Consider the following 16,041-nt stretch of genomic DNA (forward strand, 5'->3'; position numbering starts at 1 on the left):
TTGCTAAAGCTGTTGGAATGCAATATATTATCCAAAAATAGGTTGGCTTTTACAATGGGGATTAATTAGTTTACAAATTTACTGTTCTAAGGACATGAAAATGTCCCAATTAGTGCATCAACAGGACGATACCTTTTCTAAAGAAAGTCTGCTGGCATCCGGGATTCTTCTGTCAAATAGCAAGACACATATTGCATTCCATTCCTGGTTCCAGTGGCCTCCTCTCTGAGCTTCTGTGGGTCTGTCTTAGCATATCCATGGCTTTTCTCTCTGAACTCTCTCCAGGGCCTTTTTCTCTAAGTTCTCTCCATACTTCTCTGGATGTTTCACTCTCTGCTCTCTGGGCTTTTTCTGTCTTTTATCTTCATAAAGGATTCCAGTAAAGGATTAAGACCCACCTTGAATCGGGTGGGTCACATCTCAGTTGTAACAACCTAATCAAAGGATCCCACCCACAACAGGTCTGCACTCACAGGAATGGATTAAAAGAACACGGCATTTTCTGGGATACATAACAGCTTCAAACTAGCACATACGGATATACCACATTTTGTTAATTCATCCATTGACTGATGGACATTTGGGTTGTTTCCCATTGTAAATAATTCTATACAAGTTTTTGTGTAGACATATGTTTTCATTTCTCTTGGGTATATACCTAGGAGTGGAATTGCTGGGTCATATGGTAAGTGTAAACTTTATAAGAAACTGCCAAACAGTTTTCTAAAGTGGCTGCACCATTTTACATTCCCACTAGCAGTGGATGAAGGTTCCAATTTCTCCACACCCTCACTAATAATTGATGTCTGTCTTTTTTATTACATCCATTCTTGTAGGTGTGAAATGGTATCTCATTATGGTTTTAACTTGCATTTCCCTAATAACTAATGATTTTGAGCATCTTTTGATGTGCATATTAGCAATTCATATATCTTCTTTAATGAAATGTCTGTTCAAATCTTTTGACTCTTTTTCAATTAGGTTTTCTTGTCCTCTTATTATTGAGGTATAAAAATTCTTGGTAGATTCTGGACACAAGTACTTTATTAGATATGTTTTGCAAATATTTCCTATTGTTTGTCTTTTCATTTTCTTAATGGTGTCTTTTATAAGTGCAAATCTTTTGAATTTTGATGAGGTCCACTTTGTCATATTTTTAGTTTTGTGGACCACGCTTTTGGTGTCATATCTAAGAAATCTTTGCCTAGCCTAAGGTCTTGAAGATTTGCTTTTAAGTTTTCTTTTTTAGTTTTACATCTAAGTCTATTGTCTTCGTTTGCTAGGCTTCTATAACAAATAACACACAATGGATTAGTTTAAGAGCAATAATTTATTGGCTCATGATTTCAAAGACTAGAAGTCCAAAATCAAGGCATCAGCTTTCTAGTGCCGGATTCCACATTCCTTGGTGTTCCTTGGCTTGCTCCTCTGCCTCCTTTCACATGGCAATCTCTCTTTCCTAGTGTCTGTTTTTCTGTTTTCTGCTGACTTCCAGATTCTTCTTATGACTTTCTCTGACTTCTGTTTTATAAGGCCTCCAGTAATATGGATGGATTAAGGGCCACCCTGATTCAGTTGGGCCACACCTTGACTAAAAGTAACACCTTTAATAGGTCCTATTGACAATGAGTTCACACCCACCCACGAGGACTATGATTAAGATTACTAATATGTGTTTGTTGGGGTATATAATTCAATCTACTTACATCCATGATCCATTTTGAGTGAATTTTTTTATCATATGAGGTAAAAGTCTACTTTTATCTCTTTTCCATGTGGATATCTGGTTGTCCCAGCATCATTTGTTAAAGAGAATATCCTTTCTCCATTGAATAGTCTTGGTACCTTTGTCAAAAATAATTGACCATAAGAATAAAAAAAATGTAAGGGATTTTTTATGGACTTTCAATTCTGTCACATTGATCTATATATCTATTCTTATGCCAGTACCATACTGTCTTAATAACTACAGCTTTATAAGTACATTCTGAAATCAGAAAGTGAAAGTTCTCCACCTTTGTTTTCTTTTTCAGAATTGATTTGGCTGTTCTGTCTTTTGCATTTCCATATAACTAAAACATCATTCTCATAGATGAGGAATCTAAAGTGCCCAGAGAATTTATGGGTTCAAACAGAGTCCAAATGGCTTTGTGCTAGCCTTACCTTTCAAAATTCATGCCCTGTGGTGGTTCATTTCTGTGGCTTTACTTTAAAAGCTCATAGTAAGATACATCCAATCTTGCTAGTGATTGTTTTTAATCAGAGATCCTACAGTAAGCAGGGACCTGTCCTTCCTACCTCCATCCTAAGTCTCTTCATATACTTGCCTGTCCAATATTCTCCCCACTGGCTTCTCCTCTAGAATTTTCTTGCTAGGCTTAGTTCTAGTCTATGGCACTAAATTAAGTATCTGATCCTGGATCTAGTGCTTGAAAAAGCCCTCCAGTTTCTTAGCAAAGACACTGCTTCAAAACATTTGCAATATAACTGTAAGGTTATTTCAAATGAAATTGATTCTAAACACCTGAAATTTTGTACTACTGGAGTGGCACTTGCCAGGGTAGCTGTTGTGCCAGCCAGCTATGCTCACAGCTTTTTGGAAGCCTTGCTTTCTGAATATAGCCTGTCTCTTGCAAGTCTGGACCAATAGCAATAAGGAGAAGTGGCAAAATCGCCTATTAATGGGGTGCTAAGGCATCAAAGGGATACAGGAATACATTTCAGCAAGTGTTTGCAAGGAGATCTCATTAACATTATCACAACAGCTCCTCTTGTGTCCAGTGGCCATTCAGCATGACCTTTCTATAAGAAGGCAGTTAAGAAATAAATTGCTTTCCTTTCTTGTTTTTTGCCATCCATTTGTCTTTATATTGTTCATCCTCTAACTATCGTTCTCTACCCTTATCTACCTGTAGCAGCCGCCTTAAGAACAAGATGTGGTATGGACTTCTGGGAAGCAAGGAACTTTTACAGCGGTCTTACAGGAAATTAGAAGAACGAGTGCACTTGGAGGTTAGTGGAAACAGGTGTGGTCTTTCTGAGTATGGGAAAAGAAAATTTCATGGCCTTGCAAGTCAACTTTCTCATATGTCCTTGGTTCTTTCAAAGCTTTAAATATGTAATCCTTCCCCACAGCCATGAGAGGAAGGCATAAAAACAGATTTTTATTTTATGTATAAGAAAATGATAGCATAAGAGAAAATGGAGTCCCCCTTCTTATAACTGTCTCTTCACATTGATATCTGAAGAGCCAGCCAATGAAAGTTACTTTTTTCTTTCAGTGTGATGGAGAAGCCATCTCTTTGCCAAACCTTCAAGGCATTGTAGTGCTCAACATTGCTAGCTATGCTGGAGGTGTCAATTTCTGGGGAAGCAGCACAGCGACAGTGGTGAGTATGGAACAAGAAACAAATGGGGAGGTAGAAAGGTATGACCGCTCTAAGGGGTCTCAGAAAGGAGAGCTGGGCTGATTGGAGTAGGGAGTGGACAATGAGGGAAGAGGAGGTAGGCTGGATAAGGGTACAAGGACTGAGGAATGGAAGGGGGAAGTATGGTGTATACATCAGCAGACTACTGAGCCTCTACAAAGAGGAATGAAGTTGTGAGGCATGCAACTAGGTGAATGAACCTTAAGGACTGTATGTTGAATGAAATGTCAAGAACAAAAAGACAAATATTATCAGCTTCAATCATATGGACTAACTATAATACAAAAACTCAGTGTACTAAAGTCGAGAACATGAGTTATCAGGTTGGGGCCTATTGTAAGGGGTCCTAGATTGTAAGCTCTTACAGCAGTCACATATATTCAGGAGTTGTAACTGTTATTTCTAAATTCGGAGATACTGAGCTGTTTGTTTATAACCTGTTCATTTCCAGAAACTTCAGGTATTCATGTGACACCTGAGACTCAAAGTTAGAGCTCTGAAGCTATGAAAGTCAGCAGTACCCCATAAAGGAACTGTTTTAAAAGTTGAAAAAATGATCAGACTTTGACTAGAGATATGAATGAAGCTAGTCTGGATAGGACTAAGGTATATCAGAAGACTGGGTAAAGGATGATATGGTCCATATTTTAAAACTTCAAATTGTGTGTGAAACCAAAGTGAAAGATTTTTATTTGGTGCAAAATTTGTATTTTGGGTAGCACATTTCCTAATTTAACTTGTATGGTCAGTTTAGTTGAACACCATAAGTACATGGAATCTTGAATAGGGCGTAAGTTTATTGGTTTGTCCAAGTTACTGTGATACCCTGATATATCCCAAAGTAATTTTAGCAGTGAATAAAGAAGTATTTGCAAAGTCCCCTTGCGGGGCTGGGGAGAAAGGAGAAAATATTCACTTCCCCATTTGGAGAATTTCTGACATTCTCACAAGCAGTGGGGACAACAAAATCAATAGGCCAAGCCCTCGAACTTGGATTTTGCCCCTACAAAATTTATTCCTACAAAGTATAGGCTAAGCCTACTTAAAATTAGGCCTAAGAGTCACCCCCAGAGACCCTTTTTTCATGCTCAGATGTGGCCTCTCTCTGTAAGCCAACTCAGCAGGTGAACTCACTGCCCTTCCCCCCACTTATGTGGGACATGACTCCCAGGGGTGTAAATCTCCTTGACAATGTGGGACAGAAATCCTGGGATGAGCTGGTATCTGGCATCAAGGGATTGAGAAAGGCTTCTTGACCAAAAGAGGGAAGAGAGAAATGAGACAAAACAAAGTTTCAGTGGCTGAGAGATTTTAAACAGAGTTGAGAGTTTATCCTGGAGATTACTCTTATGCAATATATATATATATATAAATACCTTTTTAGTTTATGGTGTATTGGATTGGCTGGAGGGAAGTGCCAGTAACTTCTGAGTTGTGTTCCAGTAGCCTTGACTCTTGAAGACGATTGTATAAACATATAACTTTTACAATGTGACTGTGTGATTGTGAAAACCTTATGTGAGATGCTTCTGTTATCCAGGGTATGGACAAATGAGTAAAGAAAATAATGGATAATAAATATTAGGGGGACAAAGGATAAAATAAATTGGGTAGATTGCAATACTAGTGGTCAATGAGAGGGAGAGAAAGGGGTATGATATGTATGAGTTTTTTCTTTTTGTTTCTTTTTCTGGAGTGATGCAAATGTTCTAACAAAATTATCATGGTGGTCAATACACAACTATGTAATGATACTGTGAGACACTGACTGTACACCATGTATGGCCTGTATGTGTGTGAAGATTTGTCAATAAAAATATTAGAATAAAAGAGAAGGTAGGCTGTAAACCTTTAATAGCAACTGTATGATCATTTTTTTCTGGGAAGTTACCATCTCAGAGCACAGGAATCAACTAAAGATCTCAGGATTAGATCACCAACTAAATGTTGCCTGGGCTTTGAATTTGCTACTCCTCAGGCTAATGGATCCTTGAAAGTTTGCCAATTCAGTGCTCTGACTCCTCCAAGGAGGTCTGTCAATAAAATTCGCCTGGGAATCTAGTCATGACTCCTTTCCTCTACGATCATCAAAGAAGGCCATAAGGCCAATCGGACTGGCCTTGGGGACTTGTGATGCTGAATTGGGCGGGAGGTAAACAGCTAAAAATTTTTATCTCAGTACCCTTTTCTAAGATTGGTTTACTAGCCTCACCTTTTTTCTCATTTAATATGTTATTCCACTTTTCATGATCTAGAAAAGTTCTCACCAAGAGCCTTTAAAGCATATCAGCTTCTTAAAGGCAAGGTAATTCCACAAGGTTAGGAGATATGACACAGGTCTCTCTCTTTAGGAATATGAAGCTCCTGCAATAGATGATGGGAAGCTGGAGGTAGTGGCAATCTTTGGTTCCATGCAGATGGCAATGTCCCGCATCATCAACCTGCATCATCATCGCATTGCCCAGGTAGGCAGAGGCTGGGTGGAAACTAAGTGGCTGAGCTTAGTGGTTCCAACCCAAGGCGTGGGGTAGTTCCAGCAGTTAACTGGGTATAAACGTGCCAGGGTAGTGGGAAGAGGTTATATGGAAGGCAGCAAAGTTCTGGCTAAGGTTGGAGACAGAAATGACAGGAACCAAAGGAGCAAAAACCCTTCTGAAGAGCACAGACTGATACCATGCATGTCCACGGGAAACAGGTGTTTCTCTTTGGGATGATCTAATTCACATCCTTGCCAGTACAGCTTCAGATACACATTAAAACTGACTGTGGGATTAGCAGCTTGCTCTATACTAGTTGCCTCTTTTATCTCCCCCTTTTCCCTCCTTTTCTCTGGCAGTGCCGTGAGGTAATGATAACCATTGAAGGTGAAGAAGGTATCCCCGTGCAGGTGGATGGGGAGGCCTGGATTCAGAGACCAGGCCTTATCAAGATTCGGTACAAGAATGCTGCCCAGATGCTGACAAGAGATCGGGTAAGAGGGGAAAAACTCATCTTCGTCTCCTACACCGACTCATCCACAGTTATCACTTAAGTGCTGGATACTTCCAGTCAAGCAGAACTCCTCAAAGTGAAGTCAGCAAGCCTCTTGCATGAGAATCACCTGGGGTGCTTATTAGAAATGTATATTCCTGGGCCCCACACCAGCGGTCTTACTACTGAATTAGAATGGGACTGGGTAGTTCCCAGGAAAATGCACTTGCATTTGTAAACAAACTCCCAAAGACATTCTGATATGTACTGACATTAGCAAACTGTCTTTCAAAAGAGTGAGACAATGAGCTCCCTGCTGTGATTTTGGGCAAATTTGTCCTCCTTCCACCACTAACCCAAGAGCTAAAGGCCTCAGGTGGTTATGGAGGAATCTGCTCCTTCAACAACAAATTTGGCATGTGGTATGCTCTTTAGGTTCCTCCAAACTTCCTTAAAATGCTGAATTCACAAATGTTACTCAATTGAGATAAACATTCTAAAGCTAGAAAGGAGCTATTATTGCTCAGATGTACACTGCTTGGAAGCATTGACCTGTGGACAGTCCATAGAAAAAGCAATAGAGAGAGAAGTCCACTTTAATAACTGCCTACTTTGCACTAGGCGTTTTACATTTATTCCCTCATGTAGGTCCTCCCAACAATCCTATGAGATAAATGCACTTATTCCCAATTTAGAGATGAGGATCAGAGAGGATAAATAATTTGCTAAATATCACAAGTAGTAAATAAAAAAGAAGCATGATTTGGAGTTAAATTAGATATGTCTCCTCTAAAATCCAACATTATGATGTATTGCCTAGATTTGGTGAAGAAGGGAGGGAGCATGAAAGGTATTCTTCTATCTTATTGATCATGATGCCTTCATATAGAAGCTTCAGGAAGACATAGATCTGGCTGATTTAGGCCTCTTATCCCAAAAAGAAGCATAATAACAATAACAAAAAAATAAAAGAATAAATAGTAAATGAAACAATGGATAGAAGCATCAATGTATATATGCGGAGATGAAGGGGAGCTCTTTTTTCCCCTTGCCCACTAGCTCTACAAACAACAGACTTACAGACAGATCTGTCATGTGCCCTGTTAGCTACTGTAATAGGGTCTGTTATTATCTTCATCTCCAGGATTTTGAGAACTCCATGAAAATGTGGGAACACAGGCATAATGAAATTCAAGCTGCCCTTCAAACCCAGCTGGACCTTGAGGAGTCTCAAGATAGCCTCTCTGATGAAGAGTATGCTCAGATGCAGCACTTAGCTCAGCTTGCAGAAACCCTCATCAGCAGGTAAATGGACTGGTGCTGTATTAGCAGATACAGGGCTGGGAATCCCAAGATGGTATAGTGAGAGGAAGCCAACAGACACAAGGAACACTAGGAAGCCTGGCCTTTCTGAAAAGGAATCTCACCCAGAGTTCAGAAGATTGCCGGGATCTCAACAATCCAGGCAGGAAATATCCATTGTGCTCAGTAATAAGCCAGCTTATATCTATATCATTAGGCCCAGAGATAAATTTTGATCTCTTCTTGCTTTCCCAGACCCAACAGGATGTTTATCCTTGCCCTTAAATATCAGGAGGGTCTTAAAGTTCCTGGACTTAGTTGACCTCCTCTACCCTGGCCTCCCCCAATCATAAGCTCCCACCATCTAAATTTTGGAGACCATCTTCTTATCTCCATCTTCTTGGAGACAAGGATGGATGAAAGTAACTACCTATAGAAGAACAGAAACAAAATGATGGAGTAAAGCCTTCTAGTTCAGCACCAATGGATTTCATTTCTTTCCTTACACCAACCCCCACCAGCACCTAGGTCAAGGTCTTTCAGTACTCCTGACTCATCCATCTGTCCTTGCTTCATTACAGACTTACTGACCTGAACAAGGTCTACCAGCATGTGTCTGTCCTCATGGATTCTGCAAATGCCAGTGCTGAAATACTGAATGATGTCTTCTATGGCCAAGACAGTGGCAATGAGGCAGGTGCAACTTTCTTCACTCCCATTGAGGTAAGGGGGAAAAGGACAAATGAAGAAAAAGAGTAAAACCAAATAGAAAATGGGATGAAGGGGAAGGAAATGGAGCTAGAAGCTTGATGGAAAAAATTGGTCAAGTGATATGGCAGGGAATTGATAGGTTGAGTGGAGGGGAAGGCAGGTTTTACTTTATTTGTTTCAGGTTCAGGGTGACTTCTAAGGAACCCCACAGCAGATTTCAATAGCCTAAGAGCTAACAATCTTCCCTGGTAGCCATCCACCATACCCACCTCAGGGAGAAATAGCCTGGGAATGGAGAGGAATTTGGTCTTAGCTATTCCTGATTCCAGGTGGATCCCTGTATAACCTGATAAGGTGACACCTGTCATCTTATCATGTTCATAACCAGAACTCCAGCATGCACTGGTTTTCCTCTTGAGGGAAAGGTCCAGATTAGTACACTTGGTGTTAAATGTACCATCTCAAAACATTACCCACTGCCAGAAGATTTAAATTATACTTTAAACAAGTAACTTTAATGCTAGGCAAAAAATACAAAACGGACACATATCAGGTCAGAGCCTGCTAAAATGTGGGTTAACTATTTGGTGTCAGATCTTAGTTGGTGGAAGCCTGGAGTTCAAGGTCTGAGTTTTAAGAAGAGAGATGGTTGGGCCTAACTCAACCTGTCATGGGAAAGTGACCTTATTTTGCCTTCTGCCTTTCATATTTTCTGTTTCATTATACCCAAAGCACTTAAACAATGATGCCAAAGGCCAAATTGTGCTGCTCTACTTCACAGAACACACCAATATAAGCTGGCTCTAGTAGTGACAGGTGACGTCAGTTCTGATAGATTCATCTACAGCCACATCCTACTTGCCTGCCCTGCTTTCCCATGGAGAAGCCAGCTGCATGCTTACTAACCAACAACTCTTCTGTCTTTATCTGTTCCTTTCCTTCTTATCTCAGACTCTAAGCAGAAATGATGCAGTTGATGTTACATTTAGTCTTAAAGGGCTCTACAATGACACCAAAGCTTTCCTGGATGAAAATTTGGTGAGTGCAGGAGGTTGGAGCATGGGAGGGAAAAGTATCCCATCTGAGGACATTTCACTGTCTCTGCTTAGTTCCAGAGCATTACAATATGTGAGAGCATTTTGCTTAGATGCTTGTCTGACAGTCCTTCCTGTGTCACCCAGGGTTGACACTGATTGCATTAACTCATAGGCTATGCTAATCTACAGAGACTATCAAACCTTGAAAGAAAGTCTCTCCCTCACATTGTCCTTTGGCAAATGTGCCGTGTCCAGATTAAGCCAATCAAAAGTAATGTGTTGGGACACTGCAACAGTGGCTCAGTGGCAGAATTCTCGCCTGTCATTCCGGAGACCCGGGTTCAATCCTCGGTGCCTGCCCATGCAAAACAACAACAACAACAACAAAGTAATGTGTTCTAAGCATACCTCAGAAAGACATAGTAGAAAAAGAGGGAACTTTCTTTGGCTGCTCTTTACCTACCAAGTTTCTCCATATTGCTTTCACCATGTGGGAAGGCAGTATGGAATAATGGGAAAAGTTGAAGGATCTGGGTTAAAATCCCAAATCTGCCACTTACTAGCTGTGTGAGTTAACTTCACCTCTGTGGATTTCAGTTCCCCTATCTACAAAATAGATATTTTAATCCCTACCTCCTCAGGTTGTTGTAAGGATGTACCTGGCACATGGTAGGGGCTCGATAGATGGCAGTTTTTGTTAGTGTTAAGGAAAATAGCTATAAGAATAGTTGCATATTTCTTAGAATGTAAAGCCCATAGGCACACTTGGTGAGTATGCTCTGATTATGATGACCCCACTTTTGGGTTCCTAAGACCCTGAGGCAGGAGCTGTGTTTGCCTCTCATCATAATTATGGCTTATTTGAAGGGAAGCTGATGAGTTAATATTGTAAGAACTGCATCCACTTCCCATTTTCCATTTGCACATCTAATTGGCTCACTGCACAGACGGCAGAGTGGTTAAGGAAATCAGGCCAAGCTGTCCCAACCTCTGAGCCCCAAGCTGAAGTCTTTCAGCCTTGGCCAACAGCAACAAAAGCACCTTCTATATATAGGCAGAGCTCATGGCCTTGACAGTTTGAGCAGCAGGAAAGACGGGGGCTTGGTCTTTCATTGCCACTCAAGCTCAAGGTTACTGGCATGAAAATTGGTTTGTGCCAGTCAACAACTCAAATTCAGACCATGTCACACTTGAGAAGGCTCCTAATCCATAGGATCTATTGAGGACACACTGTCCCATGCACCTCTTCCCATGTGCACACATACATCCAAATGAAGCCAGAGAGTAGGCAGCAGCTAAGAATGACCATGAATTTTCCAAGAAGGCTGTATCATAGAAGTAGGCTAGGGACCAGGCAATTCATTTGTGTGTTATTCCTCCCTTTAAAGAAGGAGGGCAGTAGGGAGCTCAGTGTTGGCAAAGGGACTGGAGATTTACGATGAAGTAAATCCCACCCAGTAACTCTTACTTTCCTTATTTGGCAACCTAAGTTGTGCTGTGGCAAGTGATGTGTTGGGACAGGAACCAAGAAATAAGCAACAACAAGTCAGTTTGTACATTTGCCTCAGAGAAGACTCCTGGATGAGGCCTCCATTGGAGGCAGAAGTACAGGAGGATAAAACATTAAACTCAGGCCCAACCCATACTCTTTTTCAGAGCCTGTATCTCCAGATGCCAAATAGGAAGCCATTTTATTCTTCTCTTGTTATGATTAGTAATCATTTCTCAGGGCACCAAATTCCTCTTTCCTCTCTGTGACCTTGGGTTGAGATACCAGACCACTAAGGACTCCCTGCCCCTTTTTGCTTACCTTGAAGTACTGGTCATTTCTAGCTGACATTCCCTTTCCTCGTCTCCACCCAGTGTACACACATGTTCTGTGCTTCTGAACTACTCTATATTGTTGTAAATCATTAGTTGTAAAGCAAAAGAGAATGTTGACAGTAGTTTCTTTCTCCCTAATATCACATCTTGAAAGGCCATAACATCCCACTCTACCTCATACCTGTTCACCAGTCATCCACTTGTGAAAGCTGGCAAGGCTCTGCCTATGGCTAGAGCAACAAGTGGCCCATGCTGAGCTGAGAAGCCACATTATTGCCAAATTGAAAATAGAGTGCATGCCAAGGAGGAGAAGTGAAGCAGGTTAGGTGGGCTGGTAAATATGTGGAGGCTGAATAAATCAGTATGCACTTGTCCTCCCAGCTGATTCATCACTAGAACATGAAGAATCTCATCTATGTTGCTGGTCTAGAACTTGGTTCTTTTGAATTAGAGGTGACCCAGACAAATCCATTTAAAGTTTCCCAAAGACTGTACAGAGTTCATCCTGTTGGTGTCAGGGGTTACTAGGGAACAATTAAGCTTTGTTTCATGAACTTGCAGGACAAGCCATTTGGAACTCATTTCCTGAATTACTAAAAGTGGATAGCTAAGAGCTAAATAAAGCACAGCCTAAGGAGGCAAACTTTCTTTGACAGGAAGGAAAAAAATTGACCCAGTCCCTCTCTCTAGCCCTCTTCTTGTTTCATAAAGCAACCTTTAAATTATGGTAACTCTGTAGTAAAGATTCCCCCATCATCTGGCTACCATACCCTTTCTGGGGCGGTGTGGTATAAAAATAAGGAAACAGATCTGAGTTTTGTCTAACCACGTGATCTTGAACAAATCACTGAACTTCTTTGAATCTGTTTTGTCATCTATAAAATGAGAACAATAGTGCCTTGTAAGGTATTGTGAAGTTATTGAGAAGGTGGAATGAAATCATGTATACACAATGCCTGTGCTAAAAAATCAGTAGCTATTATTTAAGGGGACATTGGGATGTCTTCAGAGACCCAAATGAGGTCAAGGGTAGGACCCTTTTCCTGGACCCTAAGCTGTAGTGTTAGTTCATACTGGTCAACATTGATACTCAGTATTAGTACTGGTAAAAGGGCCTCCATACTTGCTGAACTGTAAGAATGTCCAGTTCCAAGGAGAGCCCTACCATGAGGCTGTTTCCTGAATCACTATTGAGAAAAAAAAGAGCTGGTTACAGAGTTTAGTGACCCCAAGGCCAAAGGAGATACAGTGGTCCCTTGGCCCCTGGCAGGACTGGGAGTGGGGAAGAGGTCAAGAGCCTATGAGAGCAGGATGCTAGGCACTGGACATTCACTCTTTTTCCTATCTGCAACAGCTGAAAAATACTGAGGAGGAGGCCACACTGCACACCATCCTGGATGCCATGAATAAGGAGTTTGAAAAGCTGTCAGAGATAGAATGGATGAATCCATTCCTCATTCCAGAGGTAAATAACTTGGGTACTTGGAAATAAAGGGTTAGAAGGATTCTCCCTTGGTGTTTTACCTTCCATTGTGGGCCAGGACACAGTGATTGATGTAGCAGAAGTAGTCTAGTGGTGGCTTTCAGCTTGAGCTTAAGGAGCCTCCTCCCCTATCTCATTATCATAAATAGTCAGGATAAGGCAGAAAGCACATTGAAAAATTAGATGATCATGATAAAAATAACCAAAAAGAAAACCCACTCTGTGGCAGAAGATGATTAGAAAAGAACAAACAATACTGTTTTTTTTTTTTCTGTGCTCTTCTCCTGATCATAATTTCTGCTCTCTGCTCAGTGCTTGCTGATGGGACCTAAATTCATATAGTACATACCAGTATTGCCCTCCCACTTTTTTTATGGCCAACATCTGTTCTAAATGCTTAATGCTGAGCTTACAGCTTACCAGTGGTATATCACCTCTCCCTGCTGCTTCCTGCCCTTCCCCTTGGGGGAGGGCAGCAGGCTCTCTCAGTGCCTACCCCTAGCAGATGTGTGGCTTAAAAAAGAATGAAGCATGGCAGCAGTGCCTACAACATAGCTATAGAGATTCTGTCATTTTTTGGACAATTCTGAATGCTTTCCTAAGGTTGAAAAATAGTCCCATTTAATAAATAAAATGACCCAAAGATGTCCATCTGTCACTAGGTAAATTATTCCCTTTATGATCTGACAGGGTTTTCCTTGAAAATTCTTCACCATGAACCCACTCATTTCAACCTGTTGTAATCCATAGTCTGCCTATGTTATATCTGATTTCTGGATCCATACACCAGTTATATGCATGTAAGCAAGCCCTACGGGCATATTTGGACTACTGCAGCAACAAAGCTACCATTTCAGAGAAAAATTCATATTCAAGTTCAGGTCTTAAAGGATTCAATAACTTTCTCCTTCTTTGCTTTTGCTGATGACCCAAGCACTTTCCAAGGCCCTTTGTGGTCCACTGCTCTTGATCAGCAGTCCTCTGAGGGAGGAAAGCATACAGGTATGAAGTGAAGGAAGTAAGCTCTTGTTGCATCTCCCCCCTTGCTCTATTTATTAACCAGTTCAACTATTTATCACCACACCTCTTAACTGGGCAAATGGACCAGATATTGAGAGAAATTGGGTATACTGAATCAATGTCTGCAGTCCAAATTTTTATGTAAGTCTGACTGACCTTGGAAGAGAATTTCTTGCTCTGGACGCCAGTATTCCCATAGAGATGAAGAATTGAGATTCTAAAGAAGAGCAGAGTAGACTGAAAGAGAGCAAAGAAGATGTTGCTCATTCACTTCATGTCAACTTTCTACCTTAAGGGCCCAGAAGGTTCAAATCTACCTTTGTGAGGAAAACAGGATGAGAATCAATTATTCCTTGGATTTTCCAAGGCTTTAGCTGAGGAGGAAGGTCCTTTGGCCTTCTTTGGGGTTTCATCTGAAAGGCAATTGTGGAGTCCAGCAACATAGATGAGATTCTTCATGTTCTAGTGATGAATCAGCTGGGAGGACAAGTACATACTGATTTCTTCAGCCTTCACATATTTACCAGCCCACCTAACCTGCCTCACTTCTCCTCCTTGGCATGCACTCTATTTTCAATTTGGCACTAATGTGGCTTCTCAGCTCAGCATGGGCCACTTGTTGCTCTAGCCATAGGTAGAGCCTTGCCAGCTGTCACAACCAGGAGTAGTACTAGAGGAGATGGTAAGTGGAAGTTAGAACAGAAAAAGGTTTATACTCTTCTATTGGATCGGAGCAAAGGTATAGAGAATCCCAAAAGAAGATAATCTCAAAACTTCTCAGAATGTGTTTGGTTGGATTTTATGGCCAAAAAGTTAAGTTCAAAACTATGTTTTCTGAGACCAATAGTAAAATAAGCACACTAGAGCCCAAGCAAAAGACTGGGAGGCTGAGCTGGAATTACAGAGACGGCATATTCTGTACAGCAGAGAACCCACATTCATTAATAAAGAGCTATGTTTAGAGAATTCTCTTTGCATTCAAGATAGGGAAGCAGGTGGCCTGGGAGGCAAGTTCTTCCCCAGAGGAAGGTACTTGACCAAGGGGAAGAGTTGGGTTTTACCAAACCATGTGTCTGATGGAAAGGGTGGCTTTTTCTAATTCACGCAGAGGTACCATATGGGCCTATTTAGGTCTTTAATTTCTTTCAGCAATGTTTTGTAGTTTTGTGAATGTACAAGGCTTTCACCTCCTTAGCTAAATTTATTCTTGGATATTTTATTCTCCTAGATACTATTATAAATGGAATTGTTTACTTAATTTCCAAGTTGTTCATTACTGGTGTATAGAAAACCAACTGACTTCAGTGTGTTTACCTTCTATCCTGCAACTTTGCTGAATTTGTTTAATAGTTCTAGTAGCCTTCTTGTAGATTTTTTGGGATTTTCTATATATAGGATCATGTCATCTGAGAATAGAGATAATTTGACATCTTCCATTCCAATTTGGATGCCTTTTATTTCCTTTTCTTGCCTTCTTGATCTGGCTAGAACTTCCAGTACAATGTTGAATAACAGTGGTTACAGTGGACATCCTTGTGTTGTTCCTGATCTTAGAGGAAAGCTTTCAGTCTTTCACCATTAAGTATGATATTTGCTGTGAGTTTTTCATAAATGCCACTTATGTTGAGAAAGTTTCCTTCTATTCCTAGTTTTCTAAGTGTTTTTATCATGAAAGGATGTTGGATTTTGCCAAATGCCTTTTCTATAGCAGTTGAGATGATCATGTGGTATTCCCCCTTCATTTTATTAATGTGTTGTACTAGATTGATTTACTTTCTAATGCTGAATGTCTTTAAACAAATCCCACTTATTTGTGGTGTATAATCCTTTTAATGTACTGTTGACCTTTCTCTTGCTGTGGTTTCCCAGGAAAAATCTTCAGACACTGACAGTAGACGCCTCAGGTTGAAATTTAAGCTCCCCAAATTGGGGAAAAAGAAGCTAGAAGAAGACAAGCCTAAATCAGGCCAAGCAGTCCAGGGTTTTATTGGTAAGTATCTCTCACAAGCATAGGGATAATGAAGACTTCCCTACAGCCTGAATACCTCCCAAGGACCTGAAATCCAATTAGAAATGTTCATGGGCATTATGGTGATTGATATAGTAACCAGCTGTGAGCCAACCTTAGGCAATGCTAAGCAATCTCTTGGACAAAGTTGAGTTAGAAAGTGATATGGAGACTGGTAAGGGGAGAAACTGTGAAAGAGCATTGCTTTGTGGTCTTTGTGATATGTGGAGCAAAAGAGAAAAATGCAAACAGGCGGCT

The 16,041-nt window shown here is 40.8% G+C and overlaps 1 protein-coding gene across 1 annotated transcript in view; it reads left to right on the top strand.

The window, feature by feature from the left end:
- DGKK (diacylglycerol kinase kappa) overlaps positions 1 to 16,041 on the top strand; it is a 185,903-nt gene that overhangs the window by 166,143 nt on the left and 3,719 nt on the right. The window contains exons 21-29 of the mRNA XM_077147019.1: positions 2,916 to 3,012; positions 3,282 to 3,389; positions 5,780 to 5,893; positions 6,265 to 6,399; positions 7,543 to 7,703; positions 8,282 to 8,423; positions 9,363 to 9,449; positions 12,627 to 12,737; positions 15,645 to 15,765. Coding sequence (XP_077003134.1) covers positions 2,916 to 3,012; positions 3,282 to 3,389; positions 5,780 to 5,893; positions 6,265 to 6,399; positions 7,543 to 7,703; positions 8,282 to 8,423; positions 9,363 to 9,449; positions 12,627 to 12,737; positions 15,645 to 15,765 — 1,076 coding nt within the window. The remainder of the gene's footprint in view (positions 1 to 2,915; positions 3,013 to 3,281; positions 3,390 to 5,779; positions 5,894 to 6,264; positions 6,400 to 7,542; positions 7,704 to 8,281; positions 8,424 to 9,362; positions 9,450 to 12,626; positions 12,738 to 15,644; positions 15,766 to 16,041) is intronic.

The sequence above is a fragment of the Tamandua tetradactyla genome, chromosome X (assembly GCF_023851605.1).
Source record: "Tamandua tetradactyla isolate mTamTet1 chromosome X, mTamTet1.pri, whole genome shotgun sequence".
Classification (NCBI taxonomy): domain Eukaryota; kingdom Metazoa; phylum Chordata; class Mammalia; order Pilosa; family Myrmecophagidae; genus Tamandua; species Tamandua tetradactyla.